Source organism: Nycticebus coucang, chromosome 2 (assembly GCF_027406575.1).
Source record: "Nycticebus coucang isolate mNycCou1 chromosome 2, mNycCou1.pri, whole genome shotgun sequence".
Lineage (NCBI taxonomy): Eukaryota > Metazoa > Chordata > Mammalia > Primates > Lorisidae > Nycticebus > Nycticebus coucang.
This window is the reverse complement of record NC_069781.1, coordinates 27,931,737-27,949,617: the sequence shown is the minus strand read 5'-3', so window position 1 is coordinate 27,949,617 and position 17,881 is coordinate 27,931,737. Positions and strand designations below refer to the sequence as shown.

The 17,881-nt window shown below is 45.1% G+C and overlaps 1 protein-coding gene across 4 annotated transcripts in view; it reads left to right on the top strand.

Moving 5' to 3' along the window:
- The window catches only part of PALM2AKAP2 (PALM2 and AKAP2 fusion), a 524,781-nt gene that overhangs the window by 276,206 nt on the left and 230,694 nt on the right, over positions 1–17,881 (top strand). For all 4 annotated transcript variants that reach the window (XM_053566186.1, XM_053566193.1, XM_053566191.1 and 1 more), the window contains one exon: positions 17,109–17,223. In XM_053566186.1, the coding sequence (XP_053422161.1) occupies positions 17,109–17,223 (115 nt within the window). The remainder of the gene's footprint in view (positions 1–17,108; positions 17,224–17,881) is intronic.

Below are 17,881 nucleotides of genomic sequence, written 5' to 3'. Positions count from 1 at the left end.
ACCCTGACCTCATACATTCTGGGCAACCACAAACTACTTTTGGTTATAGTTCTATGATTTAATGTTGCTGATGTTTTTCAGCCCATCCTGTGGGGGGTTGACTTAGGAAGTCCTTGATGTCATTATAATGTAAAAATCAGTCAATGGCACCTTCTTGCTTCCCACTGCAGTCTGTGGCAGTAGGCGTCACCATCTCCTGCCTGGTCAACCCCTACTTGATCCTTAGGCTTCCACTCTGCACCTCTGCCACACATCCAAATCTGTACTTCTCATAACTACTGGCATGGTCTTTCCAGAACATTGTGAACCCTATAACTCCCTTAAGACAAACACATAAACAGACAGGTAAGAAATGGTTTTCTGTTGCCTTCAGGATCAGACTCCTTGTTGCGACCTTCAAAAGCTGTCACATCCTGGACCTGAGCATCCGCTCACTCTTGTCCCATCATGAATGCACTCAGATGGTCCCATCTGCAGAGGTCCTCACTCCCTCACTTTAACCCTCCTTAACCAGTTCTGCATCAAAGCTCCACTGTCCATGTTATTGACTTGGCGTAAAACACCTTCTAAACACCTCTCTACCTTGATAATTTTTCTCCTCCTTCAAGATCCTACTGACATGTTTCAAGCTCTTGAAATCCTTCCCTGCCTCCTCCCTAAGCAGGCTTAGCTAAACTCTCTTCTTTGCAAGTCCCCCAGCATTTTGGATTTCTAATTTGAACTCTGCTGGGATATGTAATTGTTTACATAGCTCACTCCCCCATTCCATGATGAGTTTCACAAAAGCAGAGACTGGGCAAATGTCACTGTGCATAGCTCAACATGTCCTTGGTAATGCTTGATAAACTTAAATGATCAACCCATTACATTTCCAGCTTCTCTTCCAAGACCATGGGCACCCATGCTTCTGGGTGTTTGAAGCTCTGTGGCTTGTGCTTTGGCCCTTCTCTCTCTGCCAGGTGCCCGATCTTTGAGCCTCGTATTCCTTGAGCGGCAGCCACGTTGCAGCCCTCAGATCCTGGGAGGAAGGGGCAGGGCTCAGTGGCTGCGCCTCTGAGGACCTGACAGAGAACAATGGCAGGAAGTATCGAGTGGGAAGCAGTCCTCTGGGCCTACTGCATGGAGAAGCTTCCTGATCGGCTTGATCTGTTTGGAGCAGGAACTCTTAGAATAACTTTGGAATTATTGCTGTGGGATGGCAAATTTCTCCACTGGGGAGGAACTGTCACCTCGGAATGTCAAGCTTGGAAAACATGATTAGAAAAAACCCAAAAACCTAAGATGAAATTCCCTCTAGGAAGGAGGATCAGTTTGGATTTGCCAGGTCTCCTGGCCCCTTCTGAGTCTGTTTCAGGTATAGTTAAGCTGCCCTCTGGACCTTCCAGATGGACACCACTCTCCCCTCGATGACTCAGAGGCCAGAGTGCCGTTTGTCCTGTGGTGTCCGGTTGGGCAACACATGCAAGCCTGTGCTATAGGTGACCAGAAGCGGGAATGCTTGTTTTCAGAACTATAATCCTGGAGTAGCCATTGATTGAGCGCCGGCTGTAGACAAGCACAGTGGAGGCCGTAGCAATACATAAATGCTGTTTCTACTTTCAAGGAGCGGTGGTTTCCAGACCCTGTTCTATCCTGGGTTTCCAGACCCTGTTCTATCCTGTGGAAAGGCAAGATGAGTGGGAGATGGGGCGGGAGAAGCTCCTGGTCCGCTCGCTCCTTAACCGCAGAAGCTCTGCTTGATCAAGACGTTTGCAAGGTCTACACCAAAGAGAGGAAATATGGAAAACCTTTGGAGTAAGGAGCAGTTTCATTTGCTTTTAGGAGGAGCCAGCTCAGGGTGCAGTTAATATCCAGGGTTCTAGCGCAGGTAGACCTGGGTTTGAATCCCAGCTCCGCCATGTCCTGGTGGAAGGTCGTAGGTTACCTAACCCCTCCCAAACTCAAGTTATTCATCTGCAATGGTGCCTTAGAGTAACAGTTATTTTGCAAAGTGCAGAGGATTGAATAATGCTTACAAATCATTTAGCACATTGTTTGGCATTGTCTGGCATGGTAAATGCTCAATAAGTGTTAGCTATTTTTACCACTACTATTGTTGGACATTAACTACTTTTCTTCAATGAATGACTCATTAAGGCACTAACTTAAGTATCTGGAAAGCACTACCAATCTCCCCAGAGTAGCCTCCAGTATGGACAGCAGACAATAATACGTGGATTCTCCCCACTTTGGGCATTTATGGAAGCTGTGACTGTGGCCGTGCGGCTGCATCCACACACATGTACACAGGGGTCAGTGGGAAAACCTAACTCAGCAGGAACCCTCTCGCAGAGTGCTGGATTTAGGCACAAACAATGAATAAACAGGGATTTGGAAGGGAGGAATGCGCAGCATAAACAATTTTCACAATCTGGAATGAAAGTCCAGATGCTTCCTGCGGGAAGGGATGAACTCAGAATCACAGGGCGAAATGAAGTAAATGTTCAGACTGTCCGTCATTCTGGCCCAATTCCCACATATTTGTGTGTCTTCTACCTATGGTTTGATTTATGTGAGAGTAAATAGGAATACCCCAGAGTGAATAAGAATAGTATATTATACACTCATGTGGGGTCAAATGAAGTATATATTTGAGGTATTTAGGGAAAAACATCAAAGACTAGGAAACACAGCAATTACCTTCTATATTATCCTGTCTCGGAGAAAGCAAAAAAGACAAGTATCTTTTTACTGGGTTGATGTTAATTTGAATTTGGTTTTGACTGGAAGAATTGAGCCAAAGGGTGCCTGTGGCTCAGTGGGTAGGGCACTGGCCCCATATAGCGAGGGTGGCAGGTTCAAACCTGGCCTCGGCCAAACTGCAACAAAAAATAGCCAGGCGTTGTGGCAGGTGCCTATGGTCCCAGCTACTCAGGAGGCTGAGGCAAGAGAATCGCCTAAGCCCAAGAGGTGGAGGTTGCTGTGAGCTGTGACGCCACAGCACTCTACCAAGGGTGACAAAGTGAGACTCAGTCTCTAAAAAAAAAGAATTGGGCCAAAGGGTCTGTTTTGAGATTTCTTCCAGTTGAGAAACAATTTATGCATCCACTGTAACATTCACTTAACCAACATTTACTGAGAACTTTCAGTGAAGCAGGTTGCTTGTTAGATGCAAGCTAGGTAGATGCTAGAAACCATAGTCAAAGAAAGGTTCTTTTAAAAGATAGTAATTATCCTCGAGAGGTTTGTAAGTACAGTGAGATAAAGTTGATAATAGAAATATGTCCGTGAGATATGGTGGAAAGAAGAAGAGCACCTTCCTGGGCAAGGTACCAGGGAAGACTTCCAGAAAGAGATGATATCTGAGAAGATCTTTTAAGAAGTAGAAATTACCCTTGCAAAGGGGAAGGGAAGGAACAAGCACAATCTAGGCAGAGGGGATGGTATGAGCCAAGGCACTGGGGCAAACAAAGAAATCCTTATTCCGGGAGATAAATGAAAGGCTGAGAGGATGCCACAGTAAGGAGCTTTAGCAGGGAGCCTCTGAAGGGTCCTCTTCATGGGAGGGCCATTGGGGTATTTGTTCAGGCACTTTCTTAATTTGGGGGGTGATGAAGCTGTGTAGAGGCAGAGAGAGCAGGAGAGAGAAGGTCGTTGCAGGAATTTAGGAGAAAGGAAGAGAGCGCCCATACTGGGGCTAAAAAGGAGGAGATAGGAAAGAGATTTGTGGGGCTTGTTGGCTGCGTGGCTAATCAACCACTTAATTGACTTAGTGGCTGATAAGAAACATCTGTGCAGTGATTAGAAGAGAGGGTCATGTCAGAGGTTAAGAGAATATCCAGATTTCCATCCTGGTAGAAAGGATTGGTGGTGGTACCAGAAAGGAATGGCAGAGGGGGGAAACACTGTGGAGAAAGATGAGACTGTGTTGGGTTTGAGGTACCCCTGGACCATTCCGGTGGGCACACTGAACATGCAGTTGAACACAGAGGCTGGAGTTGAGGAGAGATGCTAAAGATACAGGTTGGGTAGATTTCAGTATGGTGGGTAGGAATTAAAGCATGAGGGCAAAAGGAAAGTGGAGCGAGGCTGCTGAGTGTTGGGATGTAAGGATGTGGCAGCAGCGACAGGCGACTGCCCTTGGAGAAATCTGGAAGAGAGATTCAACAGCAATGAAGACAGGATGCAGGGTCGAGAAAAGTTCACTTATTTTTAGGATGCACAGAAGTGACTCTTGTTGTCGGACTAACGGGAAGAAGGCGTCTTGGACAGAGGTGAAGATGTGGAGACAGGGCACAAGTCATGGTGTGTTCTCCCAGAGGGAGCTGCCAAGCTCATGTGCACAGGTGGGGGCATTGGCTGTCGCTGAAAGAGTCAGAGTCACAGGCTGGAGGCCAGAAGGTGAGGCCGAATGGGACTTTTCCTCTTCCTAGAAGAAGAGATGTTTCTGGGAAGAACAGGATTTAAACTACTGAGAAAAGAACTGCTTTAAGATTATCTCACTTTCCTATCATCAGAACTCTTCATTTCTGGTGAAACAGACTCAGATAAGAATCACACCCAAGATATCAATGCTCAGCTCAAGCTTGGAAACGATTTCCTTAAGCAGAAATCCCCTTGCGTAGATTCTCATGAGTCATGTGATTCCAGATGGCATGAACACACAAACAAAGGAGGGGGTGGCGTGCCCGTCTCCATGGGGTCAAGAAAACTTTTGGAAGAAAAATTTTCATTTAGACTTATCGAGAATTGAATTTGATGGTACCACAATCAGTAACAAAAAATGCTACCCTGTCTCAGCTATAATCTTAGATCAAGATATAAATCACTCCAATATTGATGTTCTTTTCTCTCGCTGAATATTTAAATTCATATATTTGGGGGGAAAGTAGCTAAACCAAGCCAAGATTTTAAAAATTATATTTAATTTCAACATCTCTAAGTTAGTTTCATTAAAGAATCCCTTGAAAGTGTTGCTTTGCTTTTCATTCATTCAAAAATATATACTGAGCTTCTGAAAAAGTATTTAATGTACTCAGCCCTACCATGAAACTAATTTATAGCTTTCATATGAAAGCTATAACCCAATTATAACCTAAGAATATGGGGAAAGGGGAAAGGGAGGGATGGGCGGAGGGAGGGTAATTGGTGGGACCACACCTACGGTGCATCTTACAAGGGTACATGTGAAACTTACTAAACGTAGAATATAAATGTCTTAACACAATAACTAAGAAAATGCCAGGAAGGCTATGTTAATCAGTTCAATGAAAATATTTCAAATTGTATATAAAACCAGTGTATGGTGCCCCCTGATTGCATTAATGTACACAGCTATGATTTAATAATAAATTAAAAAAATATATATATATATACTGAGCTTCTGTATGTACAGAGAAGGATATGAAATATGGTAATAAAAAGCATATAGTTTGATCTCTCGGTAGATCAAACTATGCTTGGGAGGAGAGTGGTGTGGGAAGGGTTGTGAAGGATAAAGGTGTCCCAAAGGTCACCCATAAAATTGCCATACATAGAAAAAATGAGAAGTTGTAGCTAAATGGACCTTTATTTATAAAATATCCATTACAAAATTTACGAAGAGGTGACCAACATGAAAAAGTTTTGTAACATTTTGTAATGAATATTTTGTAAATAAGGTACATTTGCCTACAATGTCTCATTTTCCTGATGTATGGTGACTTTACGAGTGACTGGGAGGGACGCCCTGTATATTTTTAACACTCTAAGACAAGGCAGGGTGTACTAAGGGCTCACGATGCTGTGAGGATTCAGAGGTGCCACACCAGGCTGGAGACTTAAGGAAAACGTTACTAAAAAGACAGAATGCAGCTGGAGGTTTTCCCATGATGTCTGTTTTCAGGGGATAACGTTGAGAGGGAGGAGTCATTTCTGAATTTCTCATGGAGCAGCAGACAATCAGTTTTGGCTGGAACACAGATGTCAGCGTAGGGCTGGTAAGGTCAGGGAGGGCTTAGAGTGGAGCGTGGAGGCTGTGACCTTCCAGCCTAGGAGGTTTGATTGGATTTGGGAAGCAGGAAGCTTTGAGGAGCTCCTAGGCTGGAAGCTCAGGGAGCCACCAGGAGCTCTTCAGCACGGGAGAGGATGTGAGCTGGACCTTAGGAATTCTGAAGGAGACCATTCTTTTCTCTGCCATAGTTCTGTCTCAGGGATGACGTGAGGAAAAAAAAAGAAGAACAAACGAACCAGGTTTGAGTTTCCACTGATACTTTATAGTCAAGGAAAGCCCTGTTCTTTCATAAGGAGAAGTGGAAATCCTCTGTTTACTTAAGGGCTGTTAACTTTTTTTTCATAGTAAAATGCCAAGCGATCTGCTGTGACTCCAGATAGACTCATCTAAATAAAAGGAAGCTGTTTCATTACAAATTGAGTCACAAATGAAAAATATTTGGGGAGTGCCATAGAAACAAATGCATTGTCTTCCTGAAGTGTGGAAAATGAATTTTATAGTATCTGGGTGAAAACAATCTTCTTCTCAATGCTTTGTCTAAACTTTAGAAAGCAGTATTAAGATAGACGAGGCGCCTGTGGCTCAGTGGGTAGGGCATAGGCCCCATATACCGAGGGTGATGAGTTCTAACCCGGCCCTGGCCAGCTAAAACGACAGTGGAAACTGCAATGAAAATAACCAGGCGTTGTGGTGGGCACCCATAGTCCCAGGTACTCGGGAGGCTCAGGCAAGAGAATTGTCGTAGCCCAAGAGCTGGAGGTTGCTGTGAGCTGTGACGATACAGCACTCTACTGAGGGCAACCAAAAAAAAAAGAACTATTTGTTAGGGCAGCGCCTGTGGCTCAAAGGAGTAGGGTGCCGGCCCCATATGCTGGAGGTGGCAGGTTCAAACCCAGACCCGGCCAAAACCTGCAAAAAAATAAAGATAGAGAGACGATAGAGATAGACAGATGTGACAATTAAGTTCCTGAACTTACCACCATACACTTAAGTTGGCAACACTGAACAAACACCTGGATGAGTTTCATAAACTTAGTGTATCAGTCTTAACAGCTGTGTCTGTGTTGACACGTGGCGGTGTCTTTCTGAGTGGCCTGCATTATTGTTGCATGTTTATGTGTGCCGTACAATAACAGCTCTAATAGTCATTCCAGAAAAAGAGTTCCAAAATTGCTCTGAAGGGCGGACTAGGCACTGGCATCAGTGCCTGGCTTACGAAGGGGAGGACTTCAAAGGCGGCCATAGCAATATTTAGCAATGAGCACTTGTATGTAGTGGTTTTTCTAGAATGACTTTGCGAACTTTATTGTCAGACCTTGTATCCAGGCTAAATATTCTTAAAATGGAGGGAGGGGGACAGATAATGAGGTCTGGAGCAGATCTGGGAATCCAGGTAGTAGGAGCTAATGGGGCAGTCTCTTTAGAATCCTGTCGTGAGAGTGATTTTCCATGCCGGGGTCACTCCTCTCGAGACACTGAGCAAGAGTCCACTTTGCTTAGCTTAGTTATATTTCCACTCCTTGGCCAAGGGGCTTTCTGGTGAATAGTTTCAAATCCACAAGGAACCCCAGAGAGATTTTGTTTCCCAGTGGAGGGGTTAGATGTGGTTCCCAAAAGGAAAAGGAGGAGGGGTCTTGGGCAGGATTCACAGCTACCCATGCCTTAGCCTCTGTCACCGCACACTTCCAAATGACATAATCTGGTGCCTGCCCTCACCATGTAATTGAAACTTCAAGGTCATGGGTGAGCTGCATGTCATATGTATAGCCTATGTGATTAGCTCACTGCATTGCGAGGCTAGAAAGGTGTTTAAAATGTGAAGATAGCTACATGTTGGCTCGTCCCAAGCCCCTGAGAGTTAGGCTGGGACAAACAGCACCAAAGAGATGCTGAGTCATGGATAATTATAATTGTGCAAGGGGTAGGACACCTCCCTGCTGAGACTTTGGATATGGCAGGGACTTGAGGACAGCCTCATTTATGAGGGTTGGTTAGCATTGTAAATTGCTTCTTTTTCCCCCTTCTGATGAGTCATTGATAAGGCTGTAAGCTGTGATTAATAGTGATCGCAAATCCTCAGCATATTTCTAAAGGCATCCATTCAAACGATAGGCGGTGTCTGGGCGGCACCTGTGGCTCAGTGGATAGGGTGCCAGCCCCATATAGCGAGGGTGGCAGATTCAAACCTGGCCCCGGCCAAACTGCACCAAAAAAATAGCTGGGCCTTGTTGGCGGGCACCTGTAGTCCCAGCTACTTGGGAGACTGAGGCAAGAGAATCACCTAAGCCCAGGAGTTGGAGGTTGCTGTGAGCTGTATGACACCACGGCACTCTACTAAGGGTGATAAAGTGAGACTCTGTCTCTACAGAAAAAAAACAACAACGATGCGTGGTGTGTTATATTCATTACAATTAGATGCGAATGCAAGTAACAGAGTCCCACCATAAGAGTGGCTCATACAGTACGATTATTTCTCCCTCCAGTGAACATCCACAGGTCAAAAGCGGCCTGGTGGCTATGCCCTATGAGTTCCTCAGGGAGCCGAGCTTCTTCTAGCTTACCCCTGTCCTATCTGTAAGGATTGGTCCTTGTCCTTAGTGTCAAAGATGGCAGTTAGAACTCCACCTGCACACAGGTGCATGTATGGCAAAGGATAAAGAAAAAGCTGCTGAAAAAAGGACTAAAGAAGATTCGAGAAGCTGCACCAGAACACTTTCACTCCCACCACTCTGTCCAGAGTATGCTACATGGAGCTACAAAGGATGCTGAGGAACATGGACTTTCCTCTTGGTGGCGATCTGGCCGGCTCAGCTCTGGGAATTGCATTGCTATGGGAGACGAGGAGGATGGAGATTGAACAACGAGCGGTCTCATTTCCATCTTTACTTGTGCTGAATGCATAAGGATGGGGGTAGCTATCCTCTCCTCTGAGGAACACTTTTGCTGAGATTCTTGTTTTGGCAGCTTGGTCAGACAGGCACCCCACTTGGCTGCTTGACTATGAAATTGCAGTTCAAGAGATGAGAACAGGTTTGAGTTAAGCACCTCCGGCCAATATGTTAGCACTGCCTTTTATTCGGGGAGTATTTTCAGAGATTTCAATTTACGTTGGCTGAGCAGCAGGGTATTTTGCTCAGGGTGGTGTGAAGTCCCACCCTACGTCCCTCTGCAGTGAGGACAGTCGGAGAGGCTCAGTCCACTGTCAGGAATATGCTGGTCTTGCTTAGAGCATGTTTAGGAATATTCCTTTTTTTCCTTTGAGGCAGAGTCTCACTCAGTTGCCTCAGGCTAGAGTGCCATAGCATCTATCAGCCTAGCTCTCAGCACCCTCAATCTCCTGGGCTCAAGCAATCCTCCTGCCTCAGCCTCCCAGGTAGCTGGAACTACAGGTGCCTACCACAACACTGGGCTAGTTTTTCAATTTTTAGTAGAAACTGGGTCTGGCTCTTGCTCAGGCTGGTCTCAGACTCCTAAGCTCAAGCAATCTTCTTTCCTCAGCCTCCCAGAGTGCTAGGATTACAGGTGGGAGCCACTGCCCCCGGCCCTGATTGGGAATATTCTTAAGGCCCTGAGGATGTTGTGAACACTTCTTAGTGCCCCTTTGGCTCAGCTTTTAATTGGTGCTGAGTTCACTCCATGAAGGATCCCGGGAGTTCCCCTTCTCCTTGTTCATTCCACTCCTCCCACCCCTCCCTACCTCACTACCAGGTCCCAATTCATACCCATGTCACACTGTGGACATGAAATTTGTTCTCCCTGAACCTTTCCATTGCCCACAGTGGATCTCTTACAAATCATGGTGTTTACTAGAGATCTCTGCATTTCCAAGAAATAGAATAGAACTCAGGGGGGCGGCGCCTGTGGCTCAGGGAGTAAGGTGCCAGTCCCATATGCCGGAGGTGGCGGGTTCAAACCCAGCCCCGGCCAAAAACCCACAAAAAAAAAAAAAAGAAAGAAAAAAAAGAAAAAATGAGACTGTCTCTAAAAAAAAAAATAATAATAATAATAAATAAATAAAAACATTAAAAAAAAAATAGAACTCAGACAATTAGTGAAAGCCATAGGGAAGGAAACTTTGCCTAAATCTATCAATAAGCATTCTGACGGGCAGCACTGTCCAGAGAGGGAATGGGCTGCCCTGAAGGTGGAGAGCTCCCTGTGCATGGAGGATTTCAAACAGAGGTGACATAACCGTTGGTTGGGGTACAGGGCCTGAAGAGTGATGAGGTTAAATAGCTTCCACGCCCAGCTTCTGTGGTTCTGTGAGTATTACACTGTGCATGCTTGAGAGAATGAGGGAACAAGAAGAATTGGTCTTTTTTTTTGAGACAGAGTCTCATTATGTTGCCCTCGGTAGAGTTCTGTGGCATCACAGCTCACAGCAACCTCAAACTCTTGGGCTTAAGCGATTCTCTTGCCTCAGCCTCCCAAGTAGCTGGGACTATAGGCGCCCGCCACAATGCCCGGCTATTTTTTTTGTTGTTGTTGTTGCCATTGTTGTTTAGCAGGCCCAGGCCGGGTTCGAACCCGCCAACCCCGGTGTATCTGGCTGGCGCCCTAACCACTGGGCTATGGGCTCTGAGCCAGAAAAAGTGGTCTTGAAAGGCAGTCAAGATGGTGGCAAAGGGTACTGGTTTCAGACCACCAGGGTTCAAATCCTGGCCCCACATCATCTCTGTGACCCTGAGCAAGTCAATGCCCTTTCTGTGTATCCGTTCTTTCATCTACATAATGGGAGTTAACAATTCTCTTACTTCGTAGGATATTGTGAAGATTAAGTATTCTGATGCTTGTGAAACACTTAGAACAGTGTCTAGCATGCAGTGAGCACTCAGTAATCCTGATCATTATTGTTGTTACATACATAACTACATATTTAACATAAACAATGTTAGAATTGTTAGTATTATATCATCATCATTGATGGAGAAAGAAAAATGAAGTGTGCCTGAGTTTATAGGCACACCATCTCCAACTGGAAACCAAGTTGTGTTAGTGTGTACTCACCAGGGTGCAACAGGCTGACACCCAGGCAAAGGGGGAATGTATTGGCCCTGGAAGGGAGAAGGACAGAGGGGAAGCAGAGGATCTGGGAAGCTGGAACTGGGGAATCAGTGGCACAGTAGCCCTGTCCACCCCTCTCTTTGTTTGGGCCTTGCAGGAAGATAGGTTCTCAGCAAAGCCTTGAAGGGCAGGTGTTTGAAGACCAGGCAAGGCAGGGCAGTAGAAAGAAAGGAACTGAGCCACTGAGAAGGGGACAGGAATGTCAAAGGCCTATCTGAAGCTCAGTTCTGGGCTGTGCGGCTGGAGGGCACAGCAGGCTGTGACTGAATAGGCCATGCAAGGCCACAGGCTCTGGGTCACAGAAGAGACATTTGATAGTCTGGGTCTTGGCCCGTGGTGCCTCCTCTACCTGACCTGTTTTCTTCTCGTTTCCATCTGGTGAATGCATCCTTCAAGGCCCAGCTAATGTATCGCCTTCTCGGTAAGATTATTCTCACCAAGTAATTGCATTCCACTACAATTTAAGCATAACGGTAGCTTAAACCTATAACAAGCAGCCTGGAGCCGGACATTATGGAGGTGGTGTAGTTTCTCCATCGTGCCATCCTGGACCCAGGCAGCTGCTCTCTTTTCTGCACACTCCTTAGCCTACTCTTGCCCTTCTGGAAAAAAGATGACTATCTTCCTCTGGCATTGTATCCCTTATGGTGGACAGAAGGGTGGACCCACAAATAGCACATCCTACGCTTCAGAACTTGGGAACATGTCAGATTATGTGGCAAAGGAGAATTAAGTTTATAGCTGGAATGAATGTTCCCAAATAGCTGAGTTTAAAATAGGGAGTATAGTATTTTGGATTATCTGGGTGGGCTCAGCATAATGGCAGGATCCTTAACAGTGGAGGAGAGAAGGCAGACGTTACAAGGAGTGACTGTGGAAGAATGGCCAGAGAGATGTAACGTTTCTGGCCTTGATGATGGAGGAGGGGGCCATGAGGCAAGGAGTGGGGGTCACTTCAGGGAGCTAGAAAAGGAAAGGAAATGGATTCTCCCCGGGTCCTCGAGAAGGGAACACAACTGTGCCAGCCACTTGATTTTAGCCTGGTGACCGCCATGTTAGACTTCTGACCTGCAGGGGTGTAAGATAATAAATGTAGATTGTCGGAAGCCACTGAGTTTGTGGTAGTTATTATAGCCACAATTGGAAACTAGTACCTCTCTCAAGCACCAGGTCCTGATAGCATGCAGGAAGAGGAGAAAGGGCATGGAGCAGATGCCCCTTAAGTCTACCCTTCCTTCCCTTTTAAGGAACCTTCTGGAAATCCTTCCCAACAAATTTTCCTTACAACTCATTGGTCAGAGCTGTCCTGTGGCCAACTTCATCTTTAGAGGAAGCTGAGTTTATACTTTTCCAGCTGGGCACATTGTCATCCCTAACAAATTAAGGATTTTGTTAGTATGGAAGAGTGGGAGCAGAGATATTGGGCAGACAATTTAGAGCCCCTGCCACACATTCCCAGCAGCACCAACTACTATACAACATTCAAACCTTTCTTTTCTTTGTGATCGCTCTTTTTGGATTTTATTGTAATTTATAGGTTCACGTGGCTGTTCTCATTACTTGACCAAGAACTCTTTGGAGCAGACACTGTTTGACTTATTTCTCCATCCACAGTGCTCAGCACAGTGCCTGGTCCAGAGAGTAAGTTTGCACAAAGCTAAATGGATGCATTCATAAATGAATTTTGAAGTAAGAGAATGATTGATGCACTCTATAGAGCCAGAGGTCCTTTGTATTTAACAGTGAGGATGGCCTGCTGGGGTTAAGGAATTTTACAAGACCATTTGGCCACGGTTGCAACTTCATCACGAATTAAACCCACACAGCTGCAGGGTGTCACCTTCCTTATAGCTTATTACAGTTGGCTTTTTGCTCTGGAGGAACTGAGCAAGCTGGGTCAGAGGCTGTTGTGTGCACCTGTCACAGCCTGTGGAGCCTCGATTAACCTTGTGTATCAATTACCCTTCCTGCCCATTCTTTATTTTTAGCACAGCAATATCTATTTGGCTCCTCCAGAGAAGACCGCATTAGATTTCAGTTGTGAAACTACAAAACAGTGGTATTTCTAGCCTGGCTGGGGTGACTGTTGTTAACCCCATGGCACTCTTGTTTCTTGGGAAGCTCTTAAGCTCCAGGACTCAGGTTTACCTAAGAAAGATAGAGGCTGGGCTGCCCAGCACCCTCAGAACCTGGCCCAAGGCCACGTGTGCATTTGTAGAAAAATCGGGTACTTGGATCTGACTTGCTGAAACTTACATAAACTGTCCATTTCCTTCATTCATTCCCTTTGGGGTGAAACTTAGTTGTTGTCACAAAGGTTTAGTTTCGTTGCTTTTTTTTTTTCTCTCTCTCTGTTCCTTCTCGGTGACACAGTATCATGACCCAAATCTTTAGCACCTGAACTATATAGCTGAGAACCCTGAAAGCCATAGGACCTGGGCAGGCTATGGAGACAGCCAGGCCAGCGGGTGGGCATCAGGTCATAGCGACTTCTTAACCACTTCAGGCTGCCTCACCAGAAGAAGTCAGTTACTTAGAGGTAGCATTTTTTTTTTTTAATCAACCATTTTTTAACTGGATATTGTTTATTTCAGAATCTTCTGTGGTGCCTAGCTCTAAGTTCAGCCAAACAAGCTCAATAAACGTTGGTTTGAATTTGAATAGCTGTTCCAGTGTATCCATTTTAACCCTTCACTTGACACGAGAAGCTGAGGCCCTGGCCCCTATCTTACGCGATGGCCTATGAGACGGCTGCTTTCTCAGAGCTAGGCCTTGGGAAGTATTCAGAAAAGGCAATTTATTGTTTTCATTCTGGTTAGATTAGTAATACAATTTTTCATCGGGAAAACATTAAAATTTATAAAAATGAAATTAAATGCATCTATAGTTTCATTATCCAGAGACACTACCACGGTTATGAAGGCATGCCCTGTTTTCCTCCAGATTTCTCTGAGGTTTAGAGGGACGGAGAAGAGCATAGCTTATGTTCTTTCTAATCTTTTTAGCTTCAGTTATTATTAGGCTATACAAATATAATTAGACTATACATCCTTGGGATATACCTATATCATTAGGAGATAGATACATATACTATAAGGTGCACACACACAGATATTTGACTTGTATTAATTAATTTTTACTACAATAGTGGTATATAGCACACTCTCTCAAACTCAGCGGCTTAAATCAAGAGTCATCTGTTCTTGCGCACACTTCTGCGAGTAGTCTGGGTATTTACTGATAGAGGATGGGCTCAGCTGAGTGGTTGTGATTTTAGGTGCAGCTCCAACAGGACACGTACATGCATTGTTTCTGAGGCCCAGGCTGAAGGCACTGCAGTTGCCCACAGAAGCTCGTCTCTTGGTGCTGGCAAAAAAAACAAGAGGACAAGCTTGACTGGGCCCATTCTGCTTGTGTATTATCTGCTGACATCTCATTGACCAAAGCAGATCATGTGGCTGAGGCCACCATCAAGGGACAGGGAGGTGTATCCCACGTACCATGACATCAAAGCAGATCCTGTGGTCATGATCCACATAACTGGATCAGGGAAGTCTCTACCCTTCTCATGGTGCTAAAGGAAGAAGAGAGGGAATGTTTTTAAGAATAATAGAATGTAGTGTGCATCCTGAATATCTGCTGAAGTACAGTACACTGTCCCTTGAAATTTCAATAAGTCTGCTTAGAACCCGCCTGGCTGGTACTATCATCCCGTCTACCCAGGCAAGCCCTCGTCCAGGGCTCTTCCACCCACTGGATTAGTTCAGTTTATGGATCTTTTGACCCCCTCATGTGTGTCGTTCCTATCTCGTGCTCATATCTCTTCTTGAGTCACCCCAAAATAATTTATACTGGTATAGGTAAAAGATTTTGATGAACATTTGGAATAGCAAAGAAGTTTTGTATCTCTGTGTTCGTATTTCTACATTGCCCCCTCTTCTGTAGATTCTGTTTGCAGCTCAGCTCACACACAGCCTTTCACAGCAAGTCAAAGCTTGCTGAAGAATTTACCCCAGTCCCCAAAATTCTGAAGGTCTTATCACAGCTGAGCCAAACTTTCATACAACTTAGTTCAGCTTTTTTTATTTATTCAGCCTAAAACATTTGTGCCCCCCTTGAGGAATTTGTAATCTAATCGAGGAAATCAATAATTTATGTTAGTATTTGGGGCCAGATAATTTCTCACTGTGGGGCTATCTTGTGCATTATGGGATGTTCAGCAATGTCCTTGGCCTCTACTCTCCAGATGCCGGCAACACTAGTCTCACCCCACCTTGAGTTATGGGTAACCAAAATATCTCTAGATTTTGTCATATATCCCCTGAGAAGGTGTGATGCAAAATCACCTCTGTTGAGAACCACTGCTGTAACATATAGTAGACTTGGTATGACCTCTGATAGACCAAAATCTTGGGCTAAGAAATATTCGGAAAAGCATGGTGTTGTTCCCTGGCAGTGAAGTCTATGAAAGCCTCATGGCCGGTAGCATCTGACCTGAGATCTCAAAAATGGTTAAAGATTACAAGGTATGTGTTGGCAAATAAGAGCAGCTCTTTGTGGTCTGAAGCATAAAGTGAAATAGGCATATTGGTAAGAGGGAGGGTCAGAGACTTTAGGGCCTTAGAAGTTGTTGAGGCTTCCACTTTTACCCTGAGTGAAATGGCAAATATATGTGAAGCTCTGTTCATTTGGATGGGGTAGGTTTGGATACAGGGTTTGTCCTCATAGCCCCAAGTAATTGCAGCAAAGTCTCACCTCTCCAGAGGTAATTTTTCTGACACCCGGGAAGGGAGCAGAAAAGGCCTCCAAGGGGCCTGTGTCCTGGTGTTCCTTCCTTTCAGAAGATCTCACTCTGAACTCTTGATTTTGCATCTAAGACGCTAATGGACTTGGCTAACCAGTTCCCATGAACAGAGTAAAAGATGGAAAAGGAGGAGGGCAAGGAAGGGGATTAGTCTATAGCAAGAACAGACTCAACAGCATGACAGGGAGGAAAGAGACCCAAAGCAAAAATGGAATGAGTAAGTGATGGAATGAGTGAACAAATTCATACCAAATAATTCAAGAGGCTCAGCAGTTTGGAGTCTTCACAGGGACCCATCTACTTTCTCCAAGACATCACTGCATAACAGTGCCACCCTGATATGCAGCTATGCAATGTGTAAGGAGGTGGGGAGTGTGAGAAATACTGTAGAATCCACCTGCTAAGCTTTTAGCCCAATAATCAGGCACAGGCTCTGGAGTTAGACTTCTGGCATGAATCCTTGCTTCACAGCTCTGCAACAGTAAACTAGTTACTCAACCTTGCCAACCTTAGTGATCACATCTGTAAAATGGGGATCCCTGTACTCAGGGAGTTCCTGGCATAGACTAAGAGCTCAATATCATTTCACTGAGAGAATACACCTGTGGAGACTGCCCCCAAATCATTGCTATAGCTGCTATTCTGGACGATTTGCAGAGTCTCCTGGTAGGGTTGAAGTTTCCCTTTCAGAAAATATACAGGATGGCTGTCAAAAACTGTGGAACATTCCAGAAGGATAAGGGGCAGTTGCATCTGTGTCCTTTGTTTCCTGTTTGGCAATAGAAGCTGGGCCACTGAGGGAGAGGACAGCAGGCTCCCAAGGGCCCTAGCCACCAGCAATTTCTTGACAACATATTTCCTTTGAGCAAGAATGATCCTTTTACCTTTCGGCCAACCTGACAGCAAAGCATTTATTCTGAGACAGCACGGAGAACAGGAAGCTGTTTTTCCTTAGATATTAAGTCACATGCTATGTAAAAATAATCTACCTCCAAATGAATAGGGTTGGAGGGGAGACCTCACAGCATATGGCAGAGTGGTGGCTGTGAACTAGTGGAGGCGGCTCCGGGTTGTGTTCCCTTGACCAGTGTCTGTCCAGGGCTGGAAACACAGGGTGCTCTGTGATGTAAAACCTTGGCCTGGCTCCTAGCACAATGTAAAATGGAGGCTGCCAGGAGGGTACAAATGGCCCAGCAGGAAGGAGCTGCTCTCCTGCCCATGGATGGCAGGACAATAAAGTAACTTGTCTTCTGTTTGTCTGTCTTCCAGGCTGGAGCAGGAAATTCAAATGCTAGAAAGCGAAGAGTCCCAGATATCTGCCAAAGAGCAAATCATCCTAGAGAAACTAAAGGAAACAGAAAAATCCTTCAAGGACTTTCAGAAGGTGAAGAAAACAAATGTGATTTCTCTAAATTGTGTCCATGGGGAAGGCAGCCCTAGCAAAATGGTACCAGCTGGAGAACAGGCCAGCTGTACTGATGAGGAGACAGCTGGGCCATGACCTCTGTGAAATAAGGGACAGGTGTGTGAGGACCAGGTGCTGTCCTGAAGCTGATCATAGCTGGTCTTCAGGTGTGGCAGCACCTGGCCTGCTTGGGACGCCTAAAGAAAAGTCATTAGATTGCCCCCATCTGCCTGCTGCCCAAGCCTTTATATGCCAAGTGCCAGCAAAGTCGTCTCCTATTAGCCTCCAGAATTCTAAAAACAATTTCTATTAAGTAGATTAAGCATACGCTCTGTGGCTTTAATTATACTTTGCTTTCTGAGTCTTTCCTTCATAATAAGGGCAGAGGCAATACCGTTTGAAATGGTTGTGAATTCCAATACAAAGATGGTACATACATGAGATTTTACTGTGTATAAAAGCAGATGGTGCCATGTGGCAAAGAGTGGAGAGTCCATAGAGCCAGTTGGCTCTCATAACCTTCCCTCCTATTTCCTCAGCAACAGAAAAGCAATCTAATGAAATCAATTTTAAGATGAGACTTTCTGATATCACTTCTCCAACACAACCGAAGGATATTTGCTAGATAATTAAAATA